The sequence below is a fragment of the Parasteatoda tepidariorum genome, chromosome 12, assembly GCF_982258835.1.
Source record: "Parasteatoda tepidariorum strain Cologne lab strain chromosome 12, Ptep-v5.0, whole genome shotgun sequence".
Lineage (NCBI taxonomy): Eukaryota > Metazoa > Arthropoda > Arachnida > Araneae > Theridiidae > Parasteatoda > Parasteatoda tepidariorum.
In genome coordinates, this window is record NC_141766.1 from 35,906,491 (window position 1) to 35,930,063 (window position 23,573).

At 28.4% G+C, this 23,573-nt stretch overlaps 2 protein-coding genes across 6 annotated transcripts in view; one reads left to right on the forward strand and one right to left on the reverse strand.

Moving 5' to 3' along the window:
* The window catches only part of yip2 (yippee interacting protein 2), a 49,199-nt gene extending 35,044 nt beyond the window's left edge, over positions 1-14,155 (forward strand). For all 5 annotated transcript variants that reach the window (XM_043041057.3, XM_087155851.1, XM_087155850.1 and 2 more), the window contains 4 exons: positions 5,080-5,182; positions 5,907-6,004; positions 6,934-7,088; positions 13,661-14,155. In XM_043041057.3, coding sequence (XP_042896991.1) covers positions 5,080-5,182; positions 5,907-6,004; positions 6,934-7,088; positions 13,661-13,745 — 441 coding nt within the window. In that variant the 3' untranslated portion in view covers positions 13,746-14,155. The remainder of the gene's footprint in view (positions 1-5,079; positions 5,183-5,906; positions 6,005-6,933; positions 7,089-13,660) is intronic.
* Positions 14,156-20,700: 6,545 nt separating this feature from the next.
* The window catches only part of jar (Myosin heavy chain 95F jaguar), a 34,162-nt gene continuing 31,289 nt past the window's right edge, over positions 20,701-23,573 (reverse strand). The window contains exons 27-28 of the mRNA XM_016060155.4: positions 23,267-23,461; positions 20,701-23,165 (exon numbers count right to left, since the gene is read on the reverse strand). Of these exons, the coding sequence (XP_015915641.2) occupies positions 23,026-23,165; positions 23,267-23,461 (335 nt within the window). The 3' untranslated portion in view covers positions 20,701-23,025. The remainder of the gene's footprint in view (positions 23,166-23,266; positions 23,462-23,573) is intronic.

Consider the following 23,573-nt stretch of genomic DNA (forward strand, 5'->3'; position numbering starts at 1 on the left):
TAATAGTTCAAAATGCACCTAATTAATGTTACTTATAATCAGAAAACCTTAAAAAATTCTTCAAACAGGACAGTCTTAAGAGAATTTCCTGTAATTAAAGTTATCTATAGCACAGGAAGTCTGGTGCTGATAAGGCATTGGGAGCGGAGGGGGGGGGGGGAGACTTGCTCTATAAATTGTATATTTCCCATTATTCATTCTCTAGTCATTCAAACTCTAGCCTAGCCAGGCTAGAGTTTTGAATGGCACACCTTCAATTGCTGACAAGAAAGGGGAACAATTTCAAGAAGGGGGAATGTCACTAAATGGCCTTCATGCTGATAAGAAGGCTGTATTCTTTCCTGCATTATCTATTACCCCCTCCCTTTTTTTCAAAGCTTTAACATAAGTTATTGATAAAATTCCTCAAGAATAATAACCTATTTTGAGAACCTATGGTAAAACTAATGATTTATCTTCACTTGGTCTAAAGAGCATTTTTGCTACTTTCTATGGTGGTCTTCTATTTTGAGGTAAAAAAGGAAATCAGATTAAATATGTTCTCTTCCCACTGAGAATTGCAAAGACAGTGAGAAACTCCCTCACTCAATCTCCCAATGACATATTTTCTGAGATCTTGATCAGAACTGGGGGGTTTTCCATTAAGTCCCAGCTCTTCATATAATGAATAATATATATGTCTGAGCTCTTCATAACTGAGTGCAATCATTCAGAAAAATTTGTTTCGCTTTTACTTACTTTTTACGTGCTACGTAGGTCTTATGTCTTAGTCTTTCGCAAATTTCTAAACTAGTTGCTGCATCGTCGTCTAAAAAAAGAAAACTCTTCAGTTTATCTGTAAAAAAATAATTTAGAGATTTTGAAAAAGTTAGATGAAGGTTCATCAGTAAAATTGCTAAGCAAGTCTTATAACGCCTGTTATCAACGATTTATGACATCAAAAAAAGGATTTAATGAAGTTTTTTTTCCAGTTACGAGCAAGTAGACGCATTGAACTCTCAAAAAACATTGCATCAAGCTCAAAACAAAGATCTCGATAAAGTGCTGATTGAGTGGATATGGCAGAGGAGATCTGAACAATTCCCATTATGTCGGCAAATTATAATGGCTCAGGCTAAAAATTTCCACCGGGATCTTGGACTGGAGAACAGTTGCGAATATACCACTGGATGGTTTGCCCGTTTTAAGTAACGCCATGGTCTTCATCTTACAAAACTTTGCAGAGAAAGAGCAAATGTGGATACAGAAGCGGCAGAAAACTATGTTGAAACAGTTTTAAACCTTGTTCAAACTCTAAATATAAGGATGGATCAGATTTTTAATGCTGACGAGACTGGACTCTATTATAAATTTCTTCCTCCTACAACTTACACATTAACAGGGGAAACAAACCCTAGCGATTTAAAAGTTGCTAAAGGCAGATTGACGCTGCTAGCTTGCGCCAGTGCAACTGGTACGTGCAAATTAAGACTTACTGTAATTGGCAAGAGCAAGAATCCTATTTGTGTGAAAGGAGTTAGTGTTCCCAGTTTGTTACAAAGCTAACAGAAAAGCATGAGTGACACAGGAACTATTCACTCAATGGTTCGAAAATGAATTTGTTCCAAAATCTCGGGCACTCTGTAACTCAGTGGGGTTACCTGATGATTGCAAATTATTGGATAATTGCACAGCACATCCTCCCGCAGCTGTGCTAAAGGCAAATAATGTTGAAATTGAGTACCTCCCCCCAAAATATACATCAATCAGCCTTTGGATCAAGGTGTGTTAAGAAGCCTCAAGTGCCACTACAAAGTAGATTTCCTAAAAAAAAGATTGATTCATCTAATGAGGGGAAATCAATACAAGATTTCCAGAAATCCTTCAATGTAAAGGAAGCTATATGGTTAGAGGAAAAAACCTGGAACTCATTTACTCGCGATACTTTAATGCATGCATGGCGCAAGCTGATTCCTTTCGATGAATCGCCTTTTGAAGTTTTTGAATTTTCTAGTGAGAAAGCCCTACAGAAAGAACTTTTAGAATACAGTAGGGGGTGGATCAAAAAGAATATTTTCACGGAGTCTGAAATTGAGGAATGTTTTAACATTGACAGCGATGTTTCGATTGTCAACAAACTGTCAGACGTGGAGATAGTTCAGATGGTTTTAAATCCCGGCGCAGACAACGACCAAGCTGAAGAAAGCGAAGAGGTAGATGAAAACCAAAGAGCCTTTATTTTGAACGAACGATGTATCTAGTTGACGAAAGAACTCATTAAGGGGTAAAGTAAAAATTTGTTGTAGTTGAATCTCACATTATGTCAATTTATAAAATTCAGCAGTTGTTTATGCAACAAAAACCAATTTTCCATCAAAAGAAAATGGATGAATTTTTTTAAAAAAATGCTTATACTTTTTTTTTCATTTTACCTTTTTGTTCATTTTGTATATATTTTTAATTTCGTTATTTTTTTTCCTTTTGTTATCTTATTAAACTTATGTATTATGCATGACTTAATCCTTTCTTCTTCATTTTAAAACTATTTCTAAATCATTTTTAAATTAGGTTTATAATCAATTTTAAAAAAAAAGTCTGTAATGAATCAGAAAACTGGAAAAATCAGTTATCCAGAATAGCAATGGTCCCGATCATTCTTTTAATCTGTTTTCTACTGTATTTGCTTTTTATAAAAGGTTATAAAAATTTAATAATTGGTTTAATTCAGTTAAAATTAGATTAAGAATGATTAAAAATTAAATTTATAAAATTAAAGAAATTTTAAAAGCAAAAAAATATGTTCTGCTTATTGTGTCATCACAAGAGTATATTCATGTCTATAATTTTTAAAAATCTCTATTCTTTATTAATGACCAATCTAATAATTTTTGAAGTTAAAAATTTCATTACTATTTTAAATCTGTATGACAATCTATTGTATTGCTGCATAAAATGTATGTTTCTTAAAAAGTTACTTATGGTTTTAAAATTCATAGTTGCGTTAACATTGTAATTAATAAAATATTTCCTAGAGAGTGGATAACTTCTAACAGATTTTCAAGGATTTTGCACAGTCAGTTTCTCTTTTCAAAAAATTGAATATTTTTTCACTTGTTTTTCTAGTGTTAAATCGAAAACTTATGAAACTTGATAGGAATTTTTTCACTGTTTAAAAACTGCATTTGAATTGTGTTATTATCAAAAGATTAACTCAGAAAAGGAATGTTTTGAGTGTCATTGCTCCTTTTGCATATTTTTAAAGATCAATCTATTCTTAACCTTCAGAAAAAGTGATTTATTTATGTGATACAATACCAATTCATGTATAACTATAAAGATGCGGAATAAATTATGATTTTGACCAAGTTTAATATTTTTAAGCTTTTTCTTTTTTAGAAGCAAAGTAAAATGTGATCAAACTACACTCATGTCCATAAATTAAGGATAATAAAGTTCAGGCACAGAAAGAGACAGAGGCCAAACAAATTTGACTTATTTGTAAAGTCTATGTATTAAGCAAAAGGTAAAGAGCAAAAAAGATGCTATATGTTTGACATAATTAATAAAAATTGCGATTTTTACTCCCTGGAGCAAATTTCAAAAAAGAACCTATTTACAAAAAACAGTATAACAAGGTTAGTATGATGGTTAATACGGAGTATGTCTCCCGGACGATGCAATACAGGCCGTACAACGCCTAGGCTTGCTGACTATCAAATTATCAATCTGATTTTGCAGAATATTACACCACTCATCAAGCAATGCGCTCCGAAAGTCCAGTAGACAGGTGGGAGGGGGTTGACGGGCTGCAATTCGTCGGACAAGCATATCCCACACATGCTCTATTGGATTCAAGTCCGGTGAGTATGCTGGCCGATCCATACGGGTGATAACCTCCGATTGAAGGCATTCGTCTACAATGTTTGCACGGTGAGGACAGGCGTTGTCGTCCATAAACAGAAATTCAGCACCCATGGTGCCCCGAAATAAACGTACATGTTGTTCCAGAATGACATCCCTATAGATGTGGCCTGTCATCGTTACACTCTGAACATGCAGGTCAGTTCTGGAACCAAGAATAATTCCTCCCCAAACGAGCCATCTTGCACCACCGTAACGGTGTCGTTCAATGGTGTTGTCTTGGTGGTAACGGGTACCTGGCGCTCTCCATATGAAAGTCCAGCGAGAATCAGGCTGCAAACTAAGCCTGAACTCGTCGGAAAACATCACACAAGACCACTGATGCGGTGTCCACAATGCATGCTCTCTACTCCAGGCTAATCGCAGGCGGCAGTGAGTTGCGGTAAGTGGAACACATCTGACAGGCCTACCAGCATATAGACCAATGTGCCCTTAGCGTCTGTGCACGGTCTGCCTTGACACTGTCGTACCAGTATCTGAAGAGAGCTGACGAGACAGGTCTGATGCTGTGCTCCGTCTGTTTCTTTTGGCAGTAACTGCCAAATACCGGTCTTCATTCGGCGTTGTAACACGGTGGCGACCTGTGCTGTAACGTCTACTCACATTGCCATCATCTTGGAATCGTTGCCAAAGCCTGGAGATGACACTCTGGGTGATTCCAAGTTCCTCGGATACTTCCAGCTGGGTACGTCCACATTCCAGTCGTCCGATGGTTCTGCCACGCAAAAAATCATCCAAATGTTTCCTTTGTGCCATAACTATGTGGGTATTGCACTGAAAGGCTTTTAAAGCGCTTGTGAGCAATTTTACTTCATTGCCACCATTCCTTATATACCCCTCTCTTACACTCTCGTCATTGTGACGTACTACCAGCGTCATCTAGTGGTTTCCTGTAATTTGCATATTCTTCTTCAGGATATGTGTGATAATTCTACAGGTGAAATTTTAATTTTAGAGTTTGATTTCCGTGTGATTCTGAATTATCCTTAATTTATGGACATGAGTGTATTTATTTGGTGTCTTATTTAAGCTGTCTTTAAACAAATAATGTACAGTCTTAAATGTTTTTGTTTTGTTTTTCAAAGAGTTCATTTTCCAAATGTAAATTTAATTTTCTGTCTAAATATTTTATTATTTTAGTTTTATTGTTTAAAAAATATGTATTTATTATTCTTTTAGGGAATCTGTGATGGTGCTGCAGCTGTTGTTTTGGCCAGTGAAGAATACATTAAAGCTAAGTCACTTAAACCATTGGCCAGAATAGTTGGATATAGTTATGTTGGTGAGTTTAATAAGAGATTTATTTATTTTTTCATGAAATCTAATATTTTATCTAAAATAGTGAAATATATACTTAGCCATAATTAAGCTTTATGCAACATAATCTTTGAAATTATAGCTGTTATACCATGGTTATGCAAATTTAAAAATATTAGAATAACTGCAATTTATAAAATTACTCAAAATTTATGACATGCAAAGACTAATAAAATTATTGATTGAATCCTTCCTGAGAACAGTGATGTTTATGGACATACGTTGGATTCTGAAATGTATATTTTCCACGTTATCGTTTCATTGCAAAAGGAAATTAGAGTAAAATCTTGTCCATTACTTACTCATTAGAAAACTGTAAAATTACAAAATTCTTTAAATCAAGAAACATTTAAATTCTTTGAAAACTCATGAATAAGCAGTGAATTCAGATAGAAGTATTTGTACAAACATTTTGCCAAACTGTAATTTCAGTTTTTTTTTTACTTAGTTTTTATTTTAATAAAATTACTTTAAACATACTAATGCACTTTTCTAATTCTCTTCTCTTTAAACAAACACCTTAAAATGCATTTAAATGAAAGTTGTGCTACTAATGCATACATTAGAGGATGAAGATTTTGTGTAGATAATATTTAATTTTTATATTAAATATAACTGCAACTTTGACTGATTTTCGCAAATTTTTATACAACAATGTTATTAAGATTAAATTTTTAAAACTATTTTAGGTGTTGATCCCACTATCATGGGAATTGGTCCAGCTGATGCTATTAGAAAGTTGTGTGATAATACTGGCATCAAAATTCAAGATGTTGATATTATTGATGTAAGGTCTTCTCTTTTTTTTCTTTTTTTAAATTTGTTTCATTAAAATTCTCATGACTTAAATGATAACTAAAGACTGGCAACTTAAAAAAAATTAAACTTTGGTGTTCCATGATGTATCAGCTACTTCAAAATTGTAAGTCTGCCATCATACGTAGAAATACACCTTAAAAATGAGCATGTTAATTTTATCTGTGCTTTATGTTATATAGATCGTTAACCAGGAGTTGGCACTTGACTCCGCCTTCATCACATGGTATCCGAGGATACCATGTGATGAAGGCGGCACTATTTTTGGGAGAAGGATGTGAACAAGGTTGATATTTGGCGATCATATGACAAATATATTTATTTCGCAATCTTTATGTGCATTTTTTTAACATTAAATATTTTATGGTATTTCTCTCTTTTGAGTGAATAGTTTGTCTTTTTCGAGACATTTTGCGAGGAAAACAGTAGTTTTTAATTTGAACATATGTTTAATTAGCTAGAGTAACGAAAGGTATAATAGCAGATGATAAAGCGAAGTAAGTGAGTGAAAAAGAATTTTGCGTTTGGCACGTTTAATGGTTGTCTCATTTCCAGATGTGGAGATGTTTCTCCTCTTACTCTCGCACTGAAATGTACTCTGCATCCGAGGAGGTGGAGCCAAGTGCCAACTCCTGGTGAATAAGCTATACTTGTCGACCTAATTGAGTAATCTGTATTAATTTTAAAGCCATGCAGTAATGTATTTATTTTTGGGCCTATCTTACACCAATTTTGATACAAACATGCTATTTGCTGTGTGAAGGGAATTAGTTTAGTATGACTTTACATCATATTTACTTTCATTCTTTAATTTTCTTGTGCTGTTTAATCATTTTTTTTAATCCAAATCCAACTAAGAAATTAGTGAACTAATGTATTAATGGAAATTTTCGCTTTCAGATTAACGAGGCATTTGCTTCTCAGTTCCTAGCTGTTCAAAAAGAATTAAACTTAGATCCTGCTAAAACTAATGTTAATGGAGGTGCAATAGCCTTAGGACATCCTGTTGGTGCATCTGGTTCCAGAATTACAGCTAATTTGGTTTATGAGTTAAGGTAAGTCCAATAAATCTTGTAGCATTCATATTTTACACTGTCAAAAGTGAATGCGTTTCATAAAGATAGTATTTTCTCTTAAGGTTACCGAACAGAAATGCCTATTGATCTATTGATTAGATTTTCATGCACAATCTAACTGAAGGCTAGTTTTAAATATGCATCGTTAATTTGTGTTGGTAACACATTTAAGTTTTTTAAAAATCAGACATAAAAATGTACTTTTTCTGAATATATATAGCTTTGTTTTCAATAAATTCAGATCCAAGACTGTCAAATTATAAAGTGGTTACTCTCAATCTGCAAAATATCTACCCAATGATTTAAGCAGGAGATTGGTCGCAAATTTTTTCCCCTTATTGCGAATTTCATCATATCTTGGAATCGTTTAATACTTTTTCACACTCTCATGTTATAAAACTCATCTATTCTGAGAAAATTTCATGCAAAATATAGTTTTTATCATTTAATTTGATTTCAACCATTTTTTTAAAATAGTAAAATTCATACTTAATTGTAACTTTATAAGTCATTTTAAACTAGATAATAATTTTTTTGTTGTTATAGTATACCTTAAAATTCAAATTTATTCTGGCCAGTATCAAAAAATAATTAATTATGGTAAAGGGTTACCACGGTACTTGAAAGTCATTGAATTTTGGTGAAAAAAATCAGAGCCCTGAAAAGTCCTTGTATTCTGCCATAGGGTATTTGAAAAGTACTTGATTTTTTGGAATTAAAATAATACTAATCTTTTTTACAAAAAAGCAGTTAAAAAAGTAATAAATAATTTCAAACAAAAATTTTTGAGATTCTGGTAGATGCAATTTTTGATGCTTAAGTGAAAAGAGGTTTTAGAAGATACAAAATTTTTCTCTTCTAGATTTTTCACTTCAAATTATTATCTCTGATGTTTGGAAAGCTAAAATTTCTAACTAATTTTAGTTTTTGTAGTCATAGTTTCTGAATGATAACGAGTGTTTCATCGATTCAGAAATATGTTCAATGTGTTAACTTCATTATTATGACTGTTATCCTATTAGTTTTTTTAATTTTTATAAGAAGGATCATTAATGTTATCATATAAAATCAAAATCAGATTTTTACATTAAGTTTCTACTGCTAATAAATAAAATTTAGTTCTAGATTTCACGAATTATGAATAAAAATCGTGATTCACATTAAACTGATTTTTGATTTATGGGTTGGAATTCATATAAAATGTTCTATGAATTGGGATTCGAATGAAATTGATTAATGAATCTTATCGAATGTTGCTTTAAAGTGATTTTCAAATTACTCATCAGAATTCGTATTAAGGTATTTTATAAATCACACATTATGATTTCAATTAAAGTTATTTCTGATTAATGTAACTTGATACATATTTAAGTAATTTCAGAATCGTGCATCACAATTCTCATTCAAGTAGTTTATATGGTAGAAGGATTTAAGAATTACGCATCGTGATTCACCTAAAAGAGATTTAAGAATTAATGTTTGCAATTCTTATCCAAATGATTTATGAATCACACACGAGTTTTTCTAAATTAAGCAACTTTCGAGTCACAAATTACAATTTTCCTCATAATGATCACTATTCACATGAAAATTATTAACTAATCATGCAACAGAATTCATATTAAAGTGATTTATCTCACATCGTGATTTAAGTCTTGTTAGCTCCTGCGTTTTGTAACATTTGCGATTCATATTGTTCCGCAATTTGATTTCAATTTACAAATCGCAAATTGTGATGCGTGATTTATGCAATCTTCGAGACTTACTTCACCTTTCTTATAATTTTGATTTACATATAGTATATCTAGATTTGCATAAATGTGAAAATCATGCATGTTCATAAAATTTTAAAAATCACTCTTTTAGTCAATTTATGTCAATTAGAATTTTTCAAAGTGATTTGAAGCAGCAATATAAACTATCAATCATTTGCATTAGTAGCTGATAAATTCAATTATTACAGTATGGGACCCCTAATCCGGCATCCCGAAATTCGGCACTTAATCCGACCTAATTTTTTTTTCTAACTAAATTTTTATTGATACCAGAAAAAATAAATCAGTTATATTATCTTTTTATTTGGAATTTTTCTCTTGAAGTAAGTTACTATATTTTATTTTTAAAAAAGCATGAAAAAAAAATAAATCTGTCAAACAAAACATTTGTTCCTAAAGCAGTTTAAAATAAAGTGAAATTGAAAAGTAAAAACATCTGCATTTCCAATGTACAAAATAAAGAAATGCAATTTGGGAGAAACTGATCAATCAATCTTGACAGCTGTGCAAGTGCTTTACTGGTTTGTCCCTACATTTCCCTCTCCTGTTTGACCATAAATTGGCCACAGCCTGTTGACATTGAAACTACCAGTGGTGTACAAAATGAATTCTATCCCTTTTGCTTTTTTTTATTCAATTTATTTATCTTTTTATTTGTTATTAATTGTTACTTTTATTTGTTAATTGTTAACTTGTTTTTTTATCCTTCTTAGTTGTTTGCTTCTTTTTTGTAGTTATTCACTGTCTGTTTCTTAGCATTAATTGTTACTTTTTTTTGCAGTTCCTTGTTAGCTTTCTTTTTTTTTTTTTTCTTTTTTTTTCGCGAGATAAGCGTCTTTTGTTAAAACAAAATGTTATGTAAAGAAAAAATGAGAACAATGATCTCACGCGGAATAAAAAACGGTTATTTCTTTTTTGGAGGATTCAGATTATATCATGTTGAATTATTTCTTCTTTGGATTATTTCTCCTTGATTATATTATATAGATTATTAATGAAATTTCTTAAGATGGGACAGTTTTAAATTCACCCCATCATAATCTACAATCGCAACTTAGCCAATTTTATTGGTTTTTCTGAAATTAACAGCATAATTGAATTATCGTAATATATGGGCGCCATATTGGAATTTCCGGAAGAGATCCGAAATTCGGCAGTCGGTCCCGTGAGTGCCGGATTTCAGATCCTATACTGTATTGATATTATTATTTTGTAAAATAAGCATTGTGCTTTGAAAATATACAATTTCTGCTTTGACGAAATTATTGAATCTGGTTGGCATGTACTTTTGTATATTAACTGTAATACTAAATGGGTTCTTGAATAATTTGAGTTTAGGTCCTTGAAAGTCATTGAAAAGTCCTTGAATTGTTTTTCGAAAATTGAGTAGGAACCCTGATTGAGATATAGAGAAATATGCAAAATTAAATGAAGAAATTAACATTAACTTTGGAGCGCTATCCTGACTAAACTACTGGGACCATCTTTTCCAGATTGCAACTACTTCTCATATTTTGATTGATCAAATCCGGAATATTCATAAATGACATAAGCGATCACTATCCAACCTTTTGCAGTGTTCATTACGATGAGGTAAATAAAATTAAGGAAGCTGAAAATAAAATTTCAATCAACTATAATAAGCTCAATAATTATCTGTCAAATTACAAATTTAATTACAATCCTCAAGATTCTCTTGATCAACAATATCGAAGTTTTGTTTTCAAACTCAATAATTTAAAAAATAATTTTAAATATAAGCATAAATCAAACAAAAAAGCCAAAAATAACTGGATGACTAATAATATCTTGATTTTAATTCGAAGAAAGGAAAAACTATTCAAAAAAACTAGAAAATATCCATGGGATATTATTTACAAAACAGCATATAACACTATAGTTTCTGAGCTTAAGAACTTAATTAAAACAGCAAAATCAGAATATTTCAAATTCAAATTTTTAAATTGTGATTCAAATAAACAAAAATGGGATCTTGTAAATGGTATTATTGGTAATCAGAGCAAATCACTTACTTTACCTGATATTTTAAACGACTATGAATCTTCTGATCAATTCAATAAATCATTTGCAAATGCCTACAATACCTCAAACCCAAATTTAAACAGTTTGCAAATATATATTTCACCAAGTTTAACCTCGTTTGTTTTCCTAGAATTGAATGATTGTGAAGTACTTCACTTAATAAATTCTCTTTCTAATAAAAACTCCTTTGACTATGACGGTATTAATGTAAAATTAATTAAACTATTTGCTCTCAATAATATAAATTTTATAACTAATTTCATCAATACCTCAATCAAGTCATCCATATTTCCAACTTCTTTAAAAAGAGCAACCATAACTCCTATTTTTAAAACCGGCGATAAAAACTGCCTATCAAACTATAGACCAATTTCAATATTACCTGTTTTTTCCAAAATCATTGAAAAAGCTCTAGCTGATAAAATGTACAATTATTTAAAACATACAAATTTTTTCTCTGTTAATCAACATGGATTTATTAAAGGCAAAAGTACAGAAAAAGCTCTTTTGGAATTTTCAAAATTTATTCATAATAGTATTGCCGAAAATAAGACAACAGTAGCTATATTTCTTGATATATCAAAAGCTTTCGATAATGTCAATCACAATCTTTTAATTAAAAAATTAGAATTTGCTGGTTTCAGAGGAATTATGTTAAATTGGTTTGTTTCATATCTTTCAAACAGAGAACATAGAGTTAAAATCCGAAGTAATTTTAGTAATTATATTTTTTCAAACCGTGGTGTTCCTCAAGGATCTATTCTAGGACCCTTATTGTTTATTATATTCATCAATGACTTTTGTCAACTCAAACTTTTTGGTAAGATAATAACGTATGCTGATGATTCCGTAATTTTGTATTCTTGCACTGATTTAAATCAACTAATTTTTCAAATTCAATCTGATTTACGCATAATTTCAAAATGGTTTACAATAAATGACTTAAATTTAAATCTAAATAAAACTAAATATATTTATTTCAGTTTAAGAAAATCAGAATTTAACTTAAATTTAAAATTTCACTCTCTCTCCTGCAAAAGTACTAATGAAAATTGTCAATGCTATATTCTACAATCTGTAAACAATATCAAATATTTAGGACTATATATCGATTCTAATTTAAAATGGAAAACACATATTAACAATTTAGTTAAAAAATTGCGTTTCGTTTTAGTTAAATTTTATCACCTTAAGAATAAAATTCATTTTAATTTTGTGAAAGCACTCTATTACTCCTGGTTTTATTCTTTAATTAATTATGGTGCGATAATATATGGCGGTGAATATAAAACTAATTTACTTCCCTTAATCTCAGTTCAGAATAAATGCTTCAAGATTATTAATTCTCTAAATATAAATAATTCAAGTGTAACTACTACCAATATATATACAAGAATTAACCTATTACCATTTCGCCATAATGTATTTTTTCGTATTTTACTCTATTTACACAACAATAAATTAATATGCAAATTAAAAACTAATGTGTCTGAAAGGAGACCTACTGAAATGTATGAGATTCCCTTCTTTACAAAAGAAATTTCACGAAAACAGTTTTTTTACTTAGCACCTAAATTATATAATAAATTACCATTTCAGTTGCAAAACATCAAAATATATTCTTCTTTTAAGCGTGCTTTATTTCAATTTGTGATGAACATTGACGATTTAGATCTCTATTTTTCACTTTAAAGGAAGCATTTGATTTTTTATACCAGTCTTGTGCCAATCCAAACGAATTTCTTATGTTACCTTTGTTATTTTTTTTATTTATTTATTTATTTTTTTATATATATAATTTCATGCATTTTTTTTTTTTGTTTTCTATTATTACAGTGTTCAACAATATATGACGTCTTATGATGAGCAAAATAATTTATGATTGTATTTTTTTTTTTTTTTTTTTTTTTTTTTTTTTTCTAAATTTCTATTTTAAATTTATTGTATTACTTTTCTTTGTCGCCTGGACAGGATTTTCCTCTTGACGACGAATATATATTCTTTGTATTTATGTGTTTTTGTTCTCAATAAAGTTATATTTGTTTGTTTGAAAAAAAAAAAAATCAAAATCCATTGAAAAAAAAAAGTTTTGTTTATTCAAAGGAAGAACATTTTTGTGTTTGATTTTGTAACTTAAAATATTTTCTGCACGAACTACACATTAAGATAAATTTATGCAATTACGTTATGAAGAAAAGTTTTCTATATAATTTTTAGTCATATTAATAACTTATTTTTCTAAGCATACTTTCTCTTGTAATTTATAATACCTTTTACAGAATTTAAATGGTAGATTCAAATAATCAAATTTTACATTACTTTATGTACCAATATAAACTAGGCAATATATAGAGATAAATGTATGTGCAAAAGTAATGGCTCTAAATAGTTTACTTATGTTCAATTTATTTTTTCTCTTTTCAAACTTTCATAATTTTTTAAACTAAACAAATATTTTAACCTCAAATCACTGATATTTATTTATAACAGGCTCTGTTTTAAGACATGTTAGGATAAATGTTTGAAAATTGTCTGATTTGCTTAGTTAAGACTTGGCTCATTTCCTCATCGACATTTAAAGAATAATTAAGAAAATATACTATTTGATATAGAAATTGGTTAATAACCATAAAATATATGTGTTTAGTTTTGTAATAATGTATTTAGGTTACATATGTATTTCAAAGAATGACTATTAGAATTGCTATTCATGTAATGTTTAATTTTTTTTAGAGCTAGAAAAGCAAAATATGCTATAGGATCTGCGTGTATTGGTGGAGGTCAAGGAATTGCTATCATGTTAGAAAATATCAACTAATTTGTTAAAAAATCAAAGATGAACAAGTGCCTTGCTATTACATAAGTTTCCAAAGATGCAGCTTGTGCCAACATGGAGAATAGTTTTCATACTAATATATCATTTAACACAAAGTCAAATCTTAAAAGAAAACTATAATTTTATATTCCTTATGTTTGTTCTTTCAAGATGTAGCAAGTTTCATGAATGTTTTATTTCAACAAAGCTCAAAATATGAGATTATGATCACTTCTAAAAGTATTTTCGTTTGTAATAAATATGAAGAGAATTTATTGATAAACTTTTTTACATTTATATCACATTTTTATATTTCCATTTACAAAAAAAAAAATATTTTTGTTAATTTTCTTCTGTAACTTATCTCACTCCATTTGTATAAAATCTGCACAATAAATTGTTTTAATATTGACTATTTCAAATATTTTATAACTTAATATATATATATTTGTAAGATGACCATTAACTAAGACAATGGAAAAATTAATAAGGATGATAGTTTTCCATTAATAACAAAAGCTCCTTTAAACACGAGTCACACAAACTTATTTTTAAACCACACAGGTTTGCATATACATTTCCAACTGCCGCTTCCTTTACATCGAAATAGTTCTAACAGTTTGAATACAGAGGCAGCGACATCTATTGGTCTTTGCTGATTTTCACACACAGAGATTGTTTCATTTGTCACATTTATATGTATATATGTATATGAATTCTTTATTAGAGCCATTTAGGTTTTTTTTTTTTTAATGAAAATAAAAATATTTCAATAGTGCTTATCAATTTTGGAATTAGATGGCTCATATGTTACTCTGGTTTCCAGTATTTAAATAAGTCTTGGTGTACGTCTAAAATACTTGTGAAATATCGTTTTTTAACATTTATACATGTACTAATAGTAAATAGTTTCTTTTTTATTTCTCACAGACTTAACATTGTTTGCTAGTTTGATAAATGACATTCAATAAGTATTTTGGATATAAAATCAAAACAACCAAGTGAATTCTGACATTTTCTGGAGGAAGTCAACATTTGCCAGTCCTTCACAATATCACACATCATGAACTGAACCTTATTATTACACATTATTAAGTTTCAATATTACATGATTTAGCAAATATTTTCTCCTAGGTAGAAAAAAGTAAGTTTTCTAATAAGTAATAATCGTTGAAAGAAAAAAAACATCTTATCTTAATATAGGACAACATTCCTTCAACAAGAGAGGAACTAGATGGAACAACAGATAAGAATGCTACATGTTAATGAAACCTTATTGTTTGTATGTAAAAATCTGTCGACAAATCTTTTGCTACAAAATCTATTCGATTTGTTTTTACTGGGCAAAAGTTTGTTCTGCAAGATGTGATAAACATTTGGATTACAAATACATAGATTTCCCTTTATCAGGGATGAGATTCTTCCGCGGATTTCCGCTTTTTCTCAGATTTTTCCATTTTTTCCGCTAATTTCAGCTGAAATTTTTTTCTGCACTAGTTAAAATATTTTATGAGGAATTTAATTTTCCGCTGAGCGAAATTATGGAAGTCCTCATTCCTCCCTCTGAAGTTTCTCTAAAAATCATTTCCTTGGGATAAAACTGGTTGACCTTTATACAGGGATGATATTTTTTTCGCTTTTGTCTCTCGAATTTCAGCATTTTTATCAAAAACTCAGATTCTCCAAAAGTTTTTTTTTTTTTTATTCATTTATAAATAGCCCGTTTTTAAAAAAAAAAAAAAAAAAAAAATTCAGTCGTTGAAGTCAAATTATTATATTTATTTACGATTTTCAAAGAAAACAGAAAATTCAAACTACGTCCTAGCTGCTAATCCTTCCGCATGATTACTTATATTAGCTATTTTCTCCGATTTCACTCACAGAAAATAAGATTTTCCGCATTTTTTACCCGTCGGCGGGATAGCTCGTATTTTCGTAATTTAGACGTCGCTGCTTCTTGTATTCTGGAGAGAAAGCAAACAAAAAAAGCGAAAAAAAAAATAGAGGTGGATTTGTGGTGAAAATATTTATTTGCTCATTCAATTAATCTTGTAAATTTTTATTTATTGTGTAAACAAAAAACAATTCAAACAAGCCTTTTAGAAATCAGAAGTCCAGACTCTGCAAATATCTCGATTTTTATTCACACAATTTTAATATCAATCGTCGATTTTCGTATTTACCTGATTTAAAAGTTGCGCATTGCAATTCTTATTTACGCTTTTTAAATATCGTACATTATGACTCGTATTTACGAGATTTAAGAATCTAATATCGTGTTTTGTATTTTTGCATTTTTAAAATCGCGATTTTATTATCAAACATCGATTTTCGTATTTACCTGATTTAAAAGTTGAATGTTGCGATTCTTATTCAGGCCATTTAAATATTGTACATTGCGATTCTTATTTACGAGATTAAAAAACCAATATCGCGATTTGTATTTACGAGCTTTTTAAAACCCTATGTAGCTACGCGAGCTTAAAATCCAATGTCGTGATTCGTTTTTGCGGTTGTAATATCGCGCGATTTTAAAATTATGCATCTTGATCTAAAAATTACGCATCATGATTTGTATTTTCGCATTTTTTAAATTCGATGCAGAGTTTCATATTCACGTGATTTAAAAGCCTCATATCGGGATTTATAATCACATGGATTACAAGTTTAAACAAAAATTTGACAAAAAAAGTGCGATTTTTATATATATACAAGGGCGCCGGCAGCGGGGTGCACTTGCACCCCCCTGGCTTTTTTTAAGACAAAGAGATACAAGAAAACAATTTTGCTATAAAAGTTTTTTATTAAACATATTTTTATTGAACAAACTTGGCAGACATCTAAGCTATATTTTTTTAAATTTCATTTAATAAAATGTAAGTAATATTATATTTTCTATTAGTTATTTAGTTTAACAAAGGTGTATAACACAAACTGACTTCTCAAAACTGTAAAACTTCATCAACACAATAAATACCAATGTTAAGCGTGCACAAACACGTTAGTATACGAAACTACTGTTAGTAGTTATTTGTGTTTCAAAGTGAGTAGCTATGCCAGCTCCATCAGTACAGTTTCTCATGGCAAGATTTGTAAGTACGAGAAATTCGTACTTCTTTTTAAATATCTTGTTAACAATGAAGGAATGTATCTTGAAAAAATTAACAGATGAAAGTATATGTAATAACAGAATATTTTTAATTTTCTGTGGGGGGGGGGGTAGTTTGTTAGAGGGTTGCACCCCCTTTTATATTATTCTGCCGGCGCCCTTGTATATATATATACATTCTTGGATTTCCTCTTTTTTACTTTCTGACTACTCTCATCCCTGCTTTATGTAAGACCTCTATTGGCGACTATTTGCTTCTAGAATAAAAGCGAGGCTATTTTTTCAAAAAAAAATAAAATAAAAAGTCACTATTTTCAGGAAGCCTACCAATTTTATTAAATGAGACTACTTTAAACGAAATTTGTAGCCCAACTAGCAAATCATGACAAATCTAGTTATCGATAAATAGTTGAAGAAAAAATCTATCAGGAATCAATGCTGAACAAGCTCGTGAAAAAGTGATTTCTCAGATTTAAGTTCACGTGCCATAACGACATCGTATTAAAAATATCAAAGATTGCAGAAAAAATCAGATTATTGCCATAAAACAGATCCTAAGTTTGATTCAGCAAAGTGCTCAAAAATGTACATTTTGGTAACAACAACAATTATACTTGCAACATTTTGTGTCAAAGCTGCATAAATGTTACTAAATTAAAACAACATAGAATAGGGCAGTGCTATAAATTAATAGGCAACAAGTGTTCACATTCAAAATTTCTCAACTCTGATTAATATTTATAAATATAGACAACTCTGAAAAAAAAACTTTTCTATAATCCTATATTTTGAGCTATTCAAAAATATTAAGTTATTACTCTAAAAGAATTAAAATGTAACTTTTTCAGTGTTTTTAAATGAACTTTATAAAATAACATTTAAGGGTAAATAAAGTCAAGTTAATACAATGTATTTCGGAACTTGTATAAGGATGGATGCCTAATAGAAATGTGGGAAAATGTGACTTTCTACACATAATCTAAACTCTTTAAATGTATTCTATAATATAAATTCTTTGAATCCTAGATTTAAAACATGTTTATATATGTGAGAATACAATTTTTATTTTTCTGCATTTAAAATACAATATTTTATAAAAGTTTCTTTTTAAGGGGGAGCAAAATAATTGAAGCTTGTAAAAAAAGGATTTTTAATGAATTCTACAATTGTGATATATTTTTACTAAATTCATTTTTTTTATCTAACTACATATTTTATCCTTTAGTTTATCATGATACAAAAATTATAAATATGTGTCATATAAGTGCTTCCCAATTTCCAAAGAGGGCATCCAAATTTGATTCCATTTTGATTTTTTTTAAACTACATTCATGTAATTTTCATAGCATGTAGGATTTTTTTTTTTTAAATTCAAAATAGTTTGTAAAAAAAATGACATAAATATACTATTTTTTCGCAGATTACTCAAAACCAGCCAATCCAATTAAAAATCCTTAATGCAAAAAAAAAAAAACTATATTATAAACATGTGTCCAAATTTGAAGTAAATCGGTTAAAAACTGTACTAACTTAAGTTACAGCAAGTAAAAGAAACATCGTTTCAAGTAAATTTTTAATTCTTTGAAAGTTTTCTCAGTTATTCCCCCGTAAGGAAAAAATCATCAAGAAAGCTTGCTATAAGAGTAATTTGGAGCTCATCTTAGATGAATTAAAGCAAGAATTATATCAGTGTATTAAGGTGTAAATAAATAAAAACAATAAAGTAAGACAAATTCATTTTATTGGAAATAAAAAATTTCATTAAGCTGCCCCAACACCAAATGCAGTTATACAAAGACATAAGTGCAACAAAGACTAGCAATATAAAACCCAATATGACTTACAACACATGAAAATTTTTCACTATAAAAACTACTTTGAATCAATCATACGTGATACAATTTTCTTAAATAATGAAAAATCAGCAATGCATTTTATATTTTATAACATAAATTTTAAAAGAAACCAACATTTTCCATCATTATCAACACATATATAACAGCTTAATAGAAATTTTGAATATAAACTACCAAAAGAATAAGATAGTTTGATAATTTATTATTGTATATCAAAATATATCAATTCAGTTTTGCTTAAAATAATTGCACTTGAATATAGATATATATTTTTAAGCACTATTATGGAATGTTTTCTTCAAAATATAAATGTGCGATAAAGCAGCTGGAAATAAACAAATCATAAATAAAAAAATTCTTTGGAAATATCAGATTTAGGTTTAACACAAACACACATATATATAGACACATAAAAATTTAATTTTTATAGTATACGATCTTCATTAAATATTGAGTAAATAGATAAGTTCTCGATAAATAAATATAAAAGCATACTTTGACAAATTCATTGGGAAATTTTCAAAGATAAAAAATAAATATACATGAAAAAAAAACGTCAGAACCATAGATCTAATGCTATAAAAACCTGTGAAATAAATAATTTTATTTTAAGTTATATTAAAAATATGTAAATTATAAATAAACAAACACTAGTATGTATACATTACTTAATAAAGTATGCTCACACAGGAACTAATATTTCTTAAAAATCACACAAATTTAAAAATATTACACTTATTAAAAATAGTATGAAATATTTCCAATATTAAATCATTCATCAGTACTTAAAAACACAAGATAAAATGACTCAAAGGAGAAATATAAGAGTTTAGCATTAAATTTAAATGAAATTATATAACTTTATATTGAAAGGATATAACTTATTAGATTAGAAAAGTTTGTGATAAAAGATAGTATAATAATCTTAGAAAATTTACTTAAATGACCAAGCATTTCACTCTTAGGCAAGTCTGCATATATATTACTCATTAATGAGCAGCATTCATAATAAATAACAGAAGAGAAAAAGATATCTTTAGGTGTAGCAAATGCTCAGTTTGTTAAACATGATTCTGAAATCCAAATAAAATCAGATTACATATTATATAAACCCCTCATTACAGATATCGAATCAACAAGCCTGAAACAATTTATCTGGCACTTGTATTACATTAAACAACAATGATTTAAAGCTCCTTTAGAAAGTAAACATGGATTAGAACTTTGTTTCCATTGAACGTATATAAGTTAAGACAGCTCTGAATAACAGAGTGCTTTAAAAAATTTCTTAATTTATGCATACTGTACTATGCTTTACAAATACAGTAAAAAAAAAATTCCTTATTAAAATGTCAACATAATATGACCTAAACAAAAAAGAGGAAATTTTAAAAAAATCATTAAAAGCAATTTCGAATTAATAAGAAAGTAAATGATTTTCAAGAAGCCTTTATCATTTCTCAGATGAAGCTTAAGTAATTTTCACTGGAAGTAATTTTGCAATTCATTAAGTAATTTCTTAATAAGTATGGATATTTTTTGCTTTCTAATAAAACAATAAGAAAACAGTTATAGTTAATGCATGTTTAATTTCAAAATAAAAGCATACAATAGAAAATATCTTATCTTTTTACACAAATAATGAAACATTTCACCAAGAATTATGATACTCAACTCAACAATAAAATATTTCTCAAAGTCAGCAAAAAAAAAATTTTTTTTTGCTCAGTTTTTTAATCTTCTAAAATGTATAATTGCAAAAGACAATTTTTAAAATAAAACATCTGTGGTAAATGCATTTTTTTTTTTTAAAAAAATGAGTGTAAGTTAAAATATCTGAAAATAAATAAATAATTAATTAATATTTATGAAGTTTCTATCAAATATTTTGTGTAAGAAATCTATTTTATCTTTGCTAATAGATTTGCCAGTCATAAAACTTACATTTATTGAAAGAAAGAGAGTGAATTAAGAAGTGTATAGTAGGAATGGATTACAAGTATACATAAATTTTATTTATAAATTTTTTGTCTTTAAAAAATGTTACATATAAAAAAACAACAGAAAAGTTGATTTTGACATAGAACATCTAACTATATGTGAATAATCCTTTAAGTATTTTTTTATCACAGAGAGCTCTTTTGTAAGTATAAAAATAATAGGACAAATGCTATAAATCAAGTAAATATAAGACAAAGTGAGACAAAAAAAAATATTGCATACAAAATTATGACTTGAAAACTGATTCAAACAGAACATATTTTACTAATTCAAAAGTTATAATTAAACTAAAAGAATCAACAAGAAATAAAAAGGATACTTCAGCAAATCATTTTAAAAGTACTTTCTTCACATAAACAGTCAAAATGAGTTATGGGACACTGAACTACCATACATCCCAGTGCATAAGTCGACTTTTTCAACCCCCAAAATTTTACAAAACTTAAGGAGTCTATTTATACACGGGTAATAAAGTTCAACAATCATTGATCATGAAATATCGATACATTATAAACAATGAAATAGCTATGAATTACTCTGAATCACTTTACCTCTTTCAAAATCTGTTTTTAATATGTTTAATACAATTAATTTTGCATTTTCTCTTATTTTAATTATTTATAAAGTTTTTTTAGAAACAACACTAATTGTATTCAGATCAAAAAATAAGAATAAGGAAACTTAAGAAAATTTATTCAAGAGCATTTTAAAAAATATAACACAATGAAAACTTTTAAAACAAACCATAAAGCTACAAATATAAATCTTCGAGAACATCATATGTGTTGAATTTGATAACTTTAGCAGTGTCGTCTTATGGATTCTATTTCATTCTTATCTGCAAAATGGTCTTCACAAAATTCAAAATCCCACAGTTTTTAAAAGATTTTACAATAAAATTGAATTTTTTATGTTTGTTTTTTCAGTGGTCGACAATTTACTCGACATACCAGAAATTCTTTAACTAGTAATCAAAAAGAAAAGGGTTGACTTATACACTGGAATATACAATATTCACTTTTGCTTTATGTTTTTAGAAATTCAAGCTCCAGAAGAAAAAATTGAATTTAAAATACTTTAAAAAAAATTTTAAAAGTGTGTTTGAGATTAGTATGTGCGATTTTAAAAAAAAAATAGAGAATAAGTTATGATAAAAATTCTGTATTATCACTCCATTTACTTAACAGTCATCATGCATAAATATTAATTATTCATATAGCTATGAACTAAACTAAACATTACAATAAAATATGTCAAACTTGATTTTTCACCAACTTAAAAATGCTAGTTACCTTATTAAAAAACCACACACAAACAAAAAGAAGAGTCTTTCAAATTAATTAAGAGAATAATCACAAAATATTTTGAACATCTTCAAAGATATCAACAAAATTCAAAGGGAAAACAGACAAAAAAAAGTCTAAACAAAGTACTAGAACTATTTAATTGGTATGCATTTAATAAGTAACTCATTAAAAAATGCTGAAGCATTTAACTATTTTAAATTTAATAAGTTAAAATCAAAGAAAAGTCTACAAAAGTAAAAACATTTTTCACTACCTAATTTTCATTTTACTTTTGTGGCAGGCTAAAAGACCATTGTTAGATGATGGGACATATTTTCAGTCTATCAAAACTAAAGGTTTCAGAAATCTTATTATTTTGATTTGATTAAGAAATAAATATTAGGAAAAATAATAATTTAATTTATTCATCTTGAATTATCATTAAGAAAAGAAAACAAGCTTCCTTACAAATTATTGCACCTCAAATAAGATTTGTTTTCAAAATTAAAAAAAAAAAAAAACATGAAAGTATAATTCAAATAACTTAAGCAAACAATTGAGTTTCATTTTTTATAAATCTGACTCCCAGCACAAGATCTTAAAATAATAATAATAAAAAAACTATAACAACAATCGTAAGACAGTTTTGAACATAAAAACCCAAATTTCAAATGGATGCTTCTCTTTAAAGTATGTTAATAAATAGAGAAACAGTGCACAGGGAAGAAACATTATGTTCATCGGTGAATGCACCTGAGGGTTAAAACATATCATAATAAGATCACAAAAACTGCTTAATAAAATGGAGAAACTTCACACTTCAAATCAACAGATCAAAATAGTACTTTGATAAAATATTTTGAGTACAAAAAAATTAATAATAGCTTTAACTATAATTATTTCATAATAGTAGTTTGAAATATACAAACTACTTATGTAAAGAAGAATTCTAACATGGTTAATGTGTCAAGAAATTTAATTTTTTAAAGCTCAATATTAACAAAATACAAAATTTTGATTAGCAACCTAATTCAATTTTCACACAAATTATTAGCACTACTATGCTTGTCCCAAACAGCATTGAACTCCTCTTCAAGTATTTCAGCTCCCCTTTTTCTAGTTAATCCTGTTTCATCCAAACTCAACTCACACATTTGCATGTCATCTTTACCTAGAATTAATAATAGATGTAGAAAATATATAAATAAATAATACAGAAGAATAGAAAATAACAAGTTTCTAAACATTCTCCAAATTACTGACAAAAAATACCTGCAATAAGTTGTATAGGAGGTTTGTCAGGATGTAGTTCCATTTGACGTGCAATCCACTGACCATGAAAGTGTGCATACCACCACCCTTTCTGGGGGGAATTTTGTCTCACAAATGGAATACGAAAATATCTATGTGTAGCAGTAGAATTTAGAGATGAATTACGCTTAGGAGGCATTGGTGGTACAGCTTTAGCTATAACATAAAGCATTTTTTTTTAAAATTTATCATCAGAATATATAAAAAGAATATATTAAATATATATATAAAAGCTATTTCTAACAAAGAGGAAAAAGAATTTTTTTTT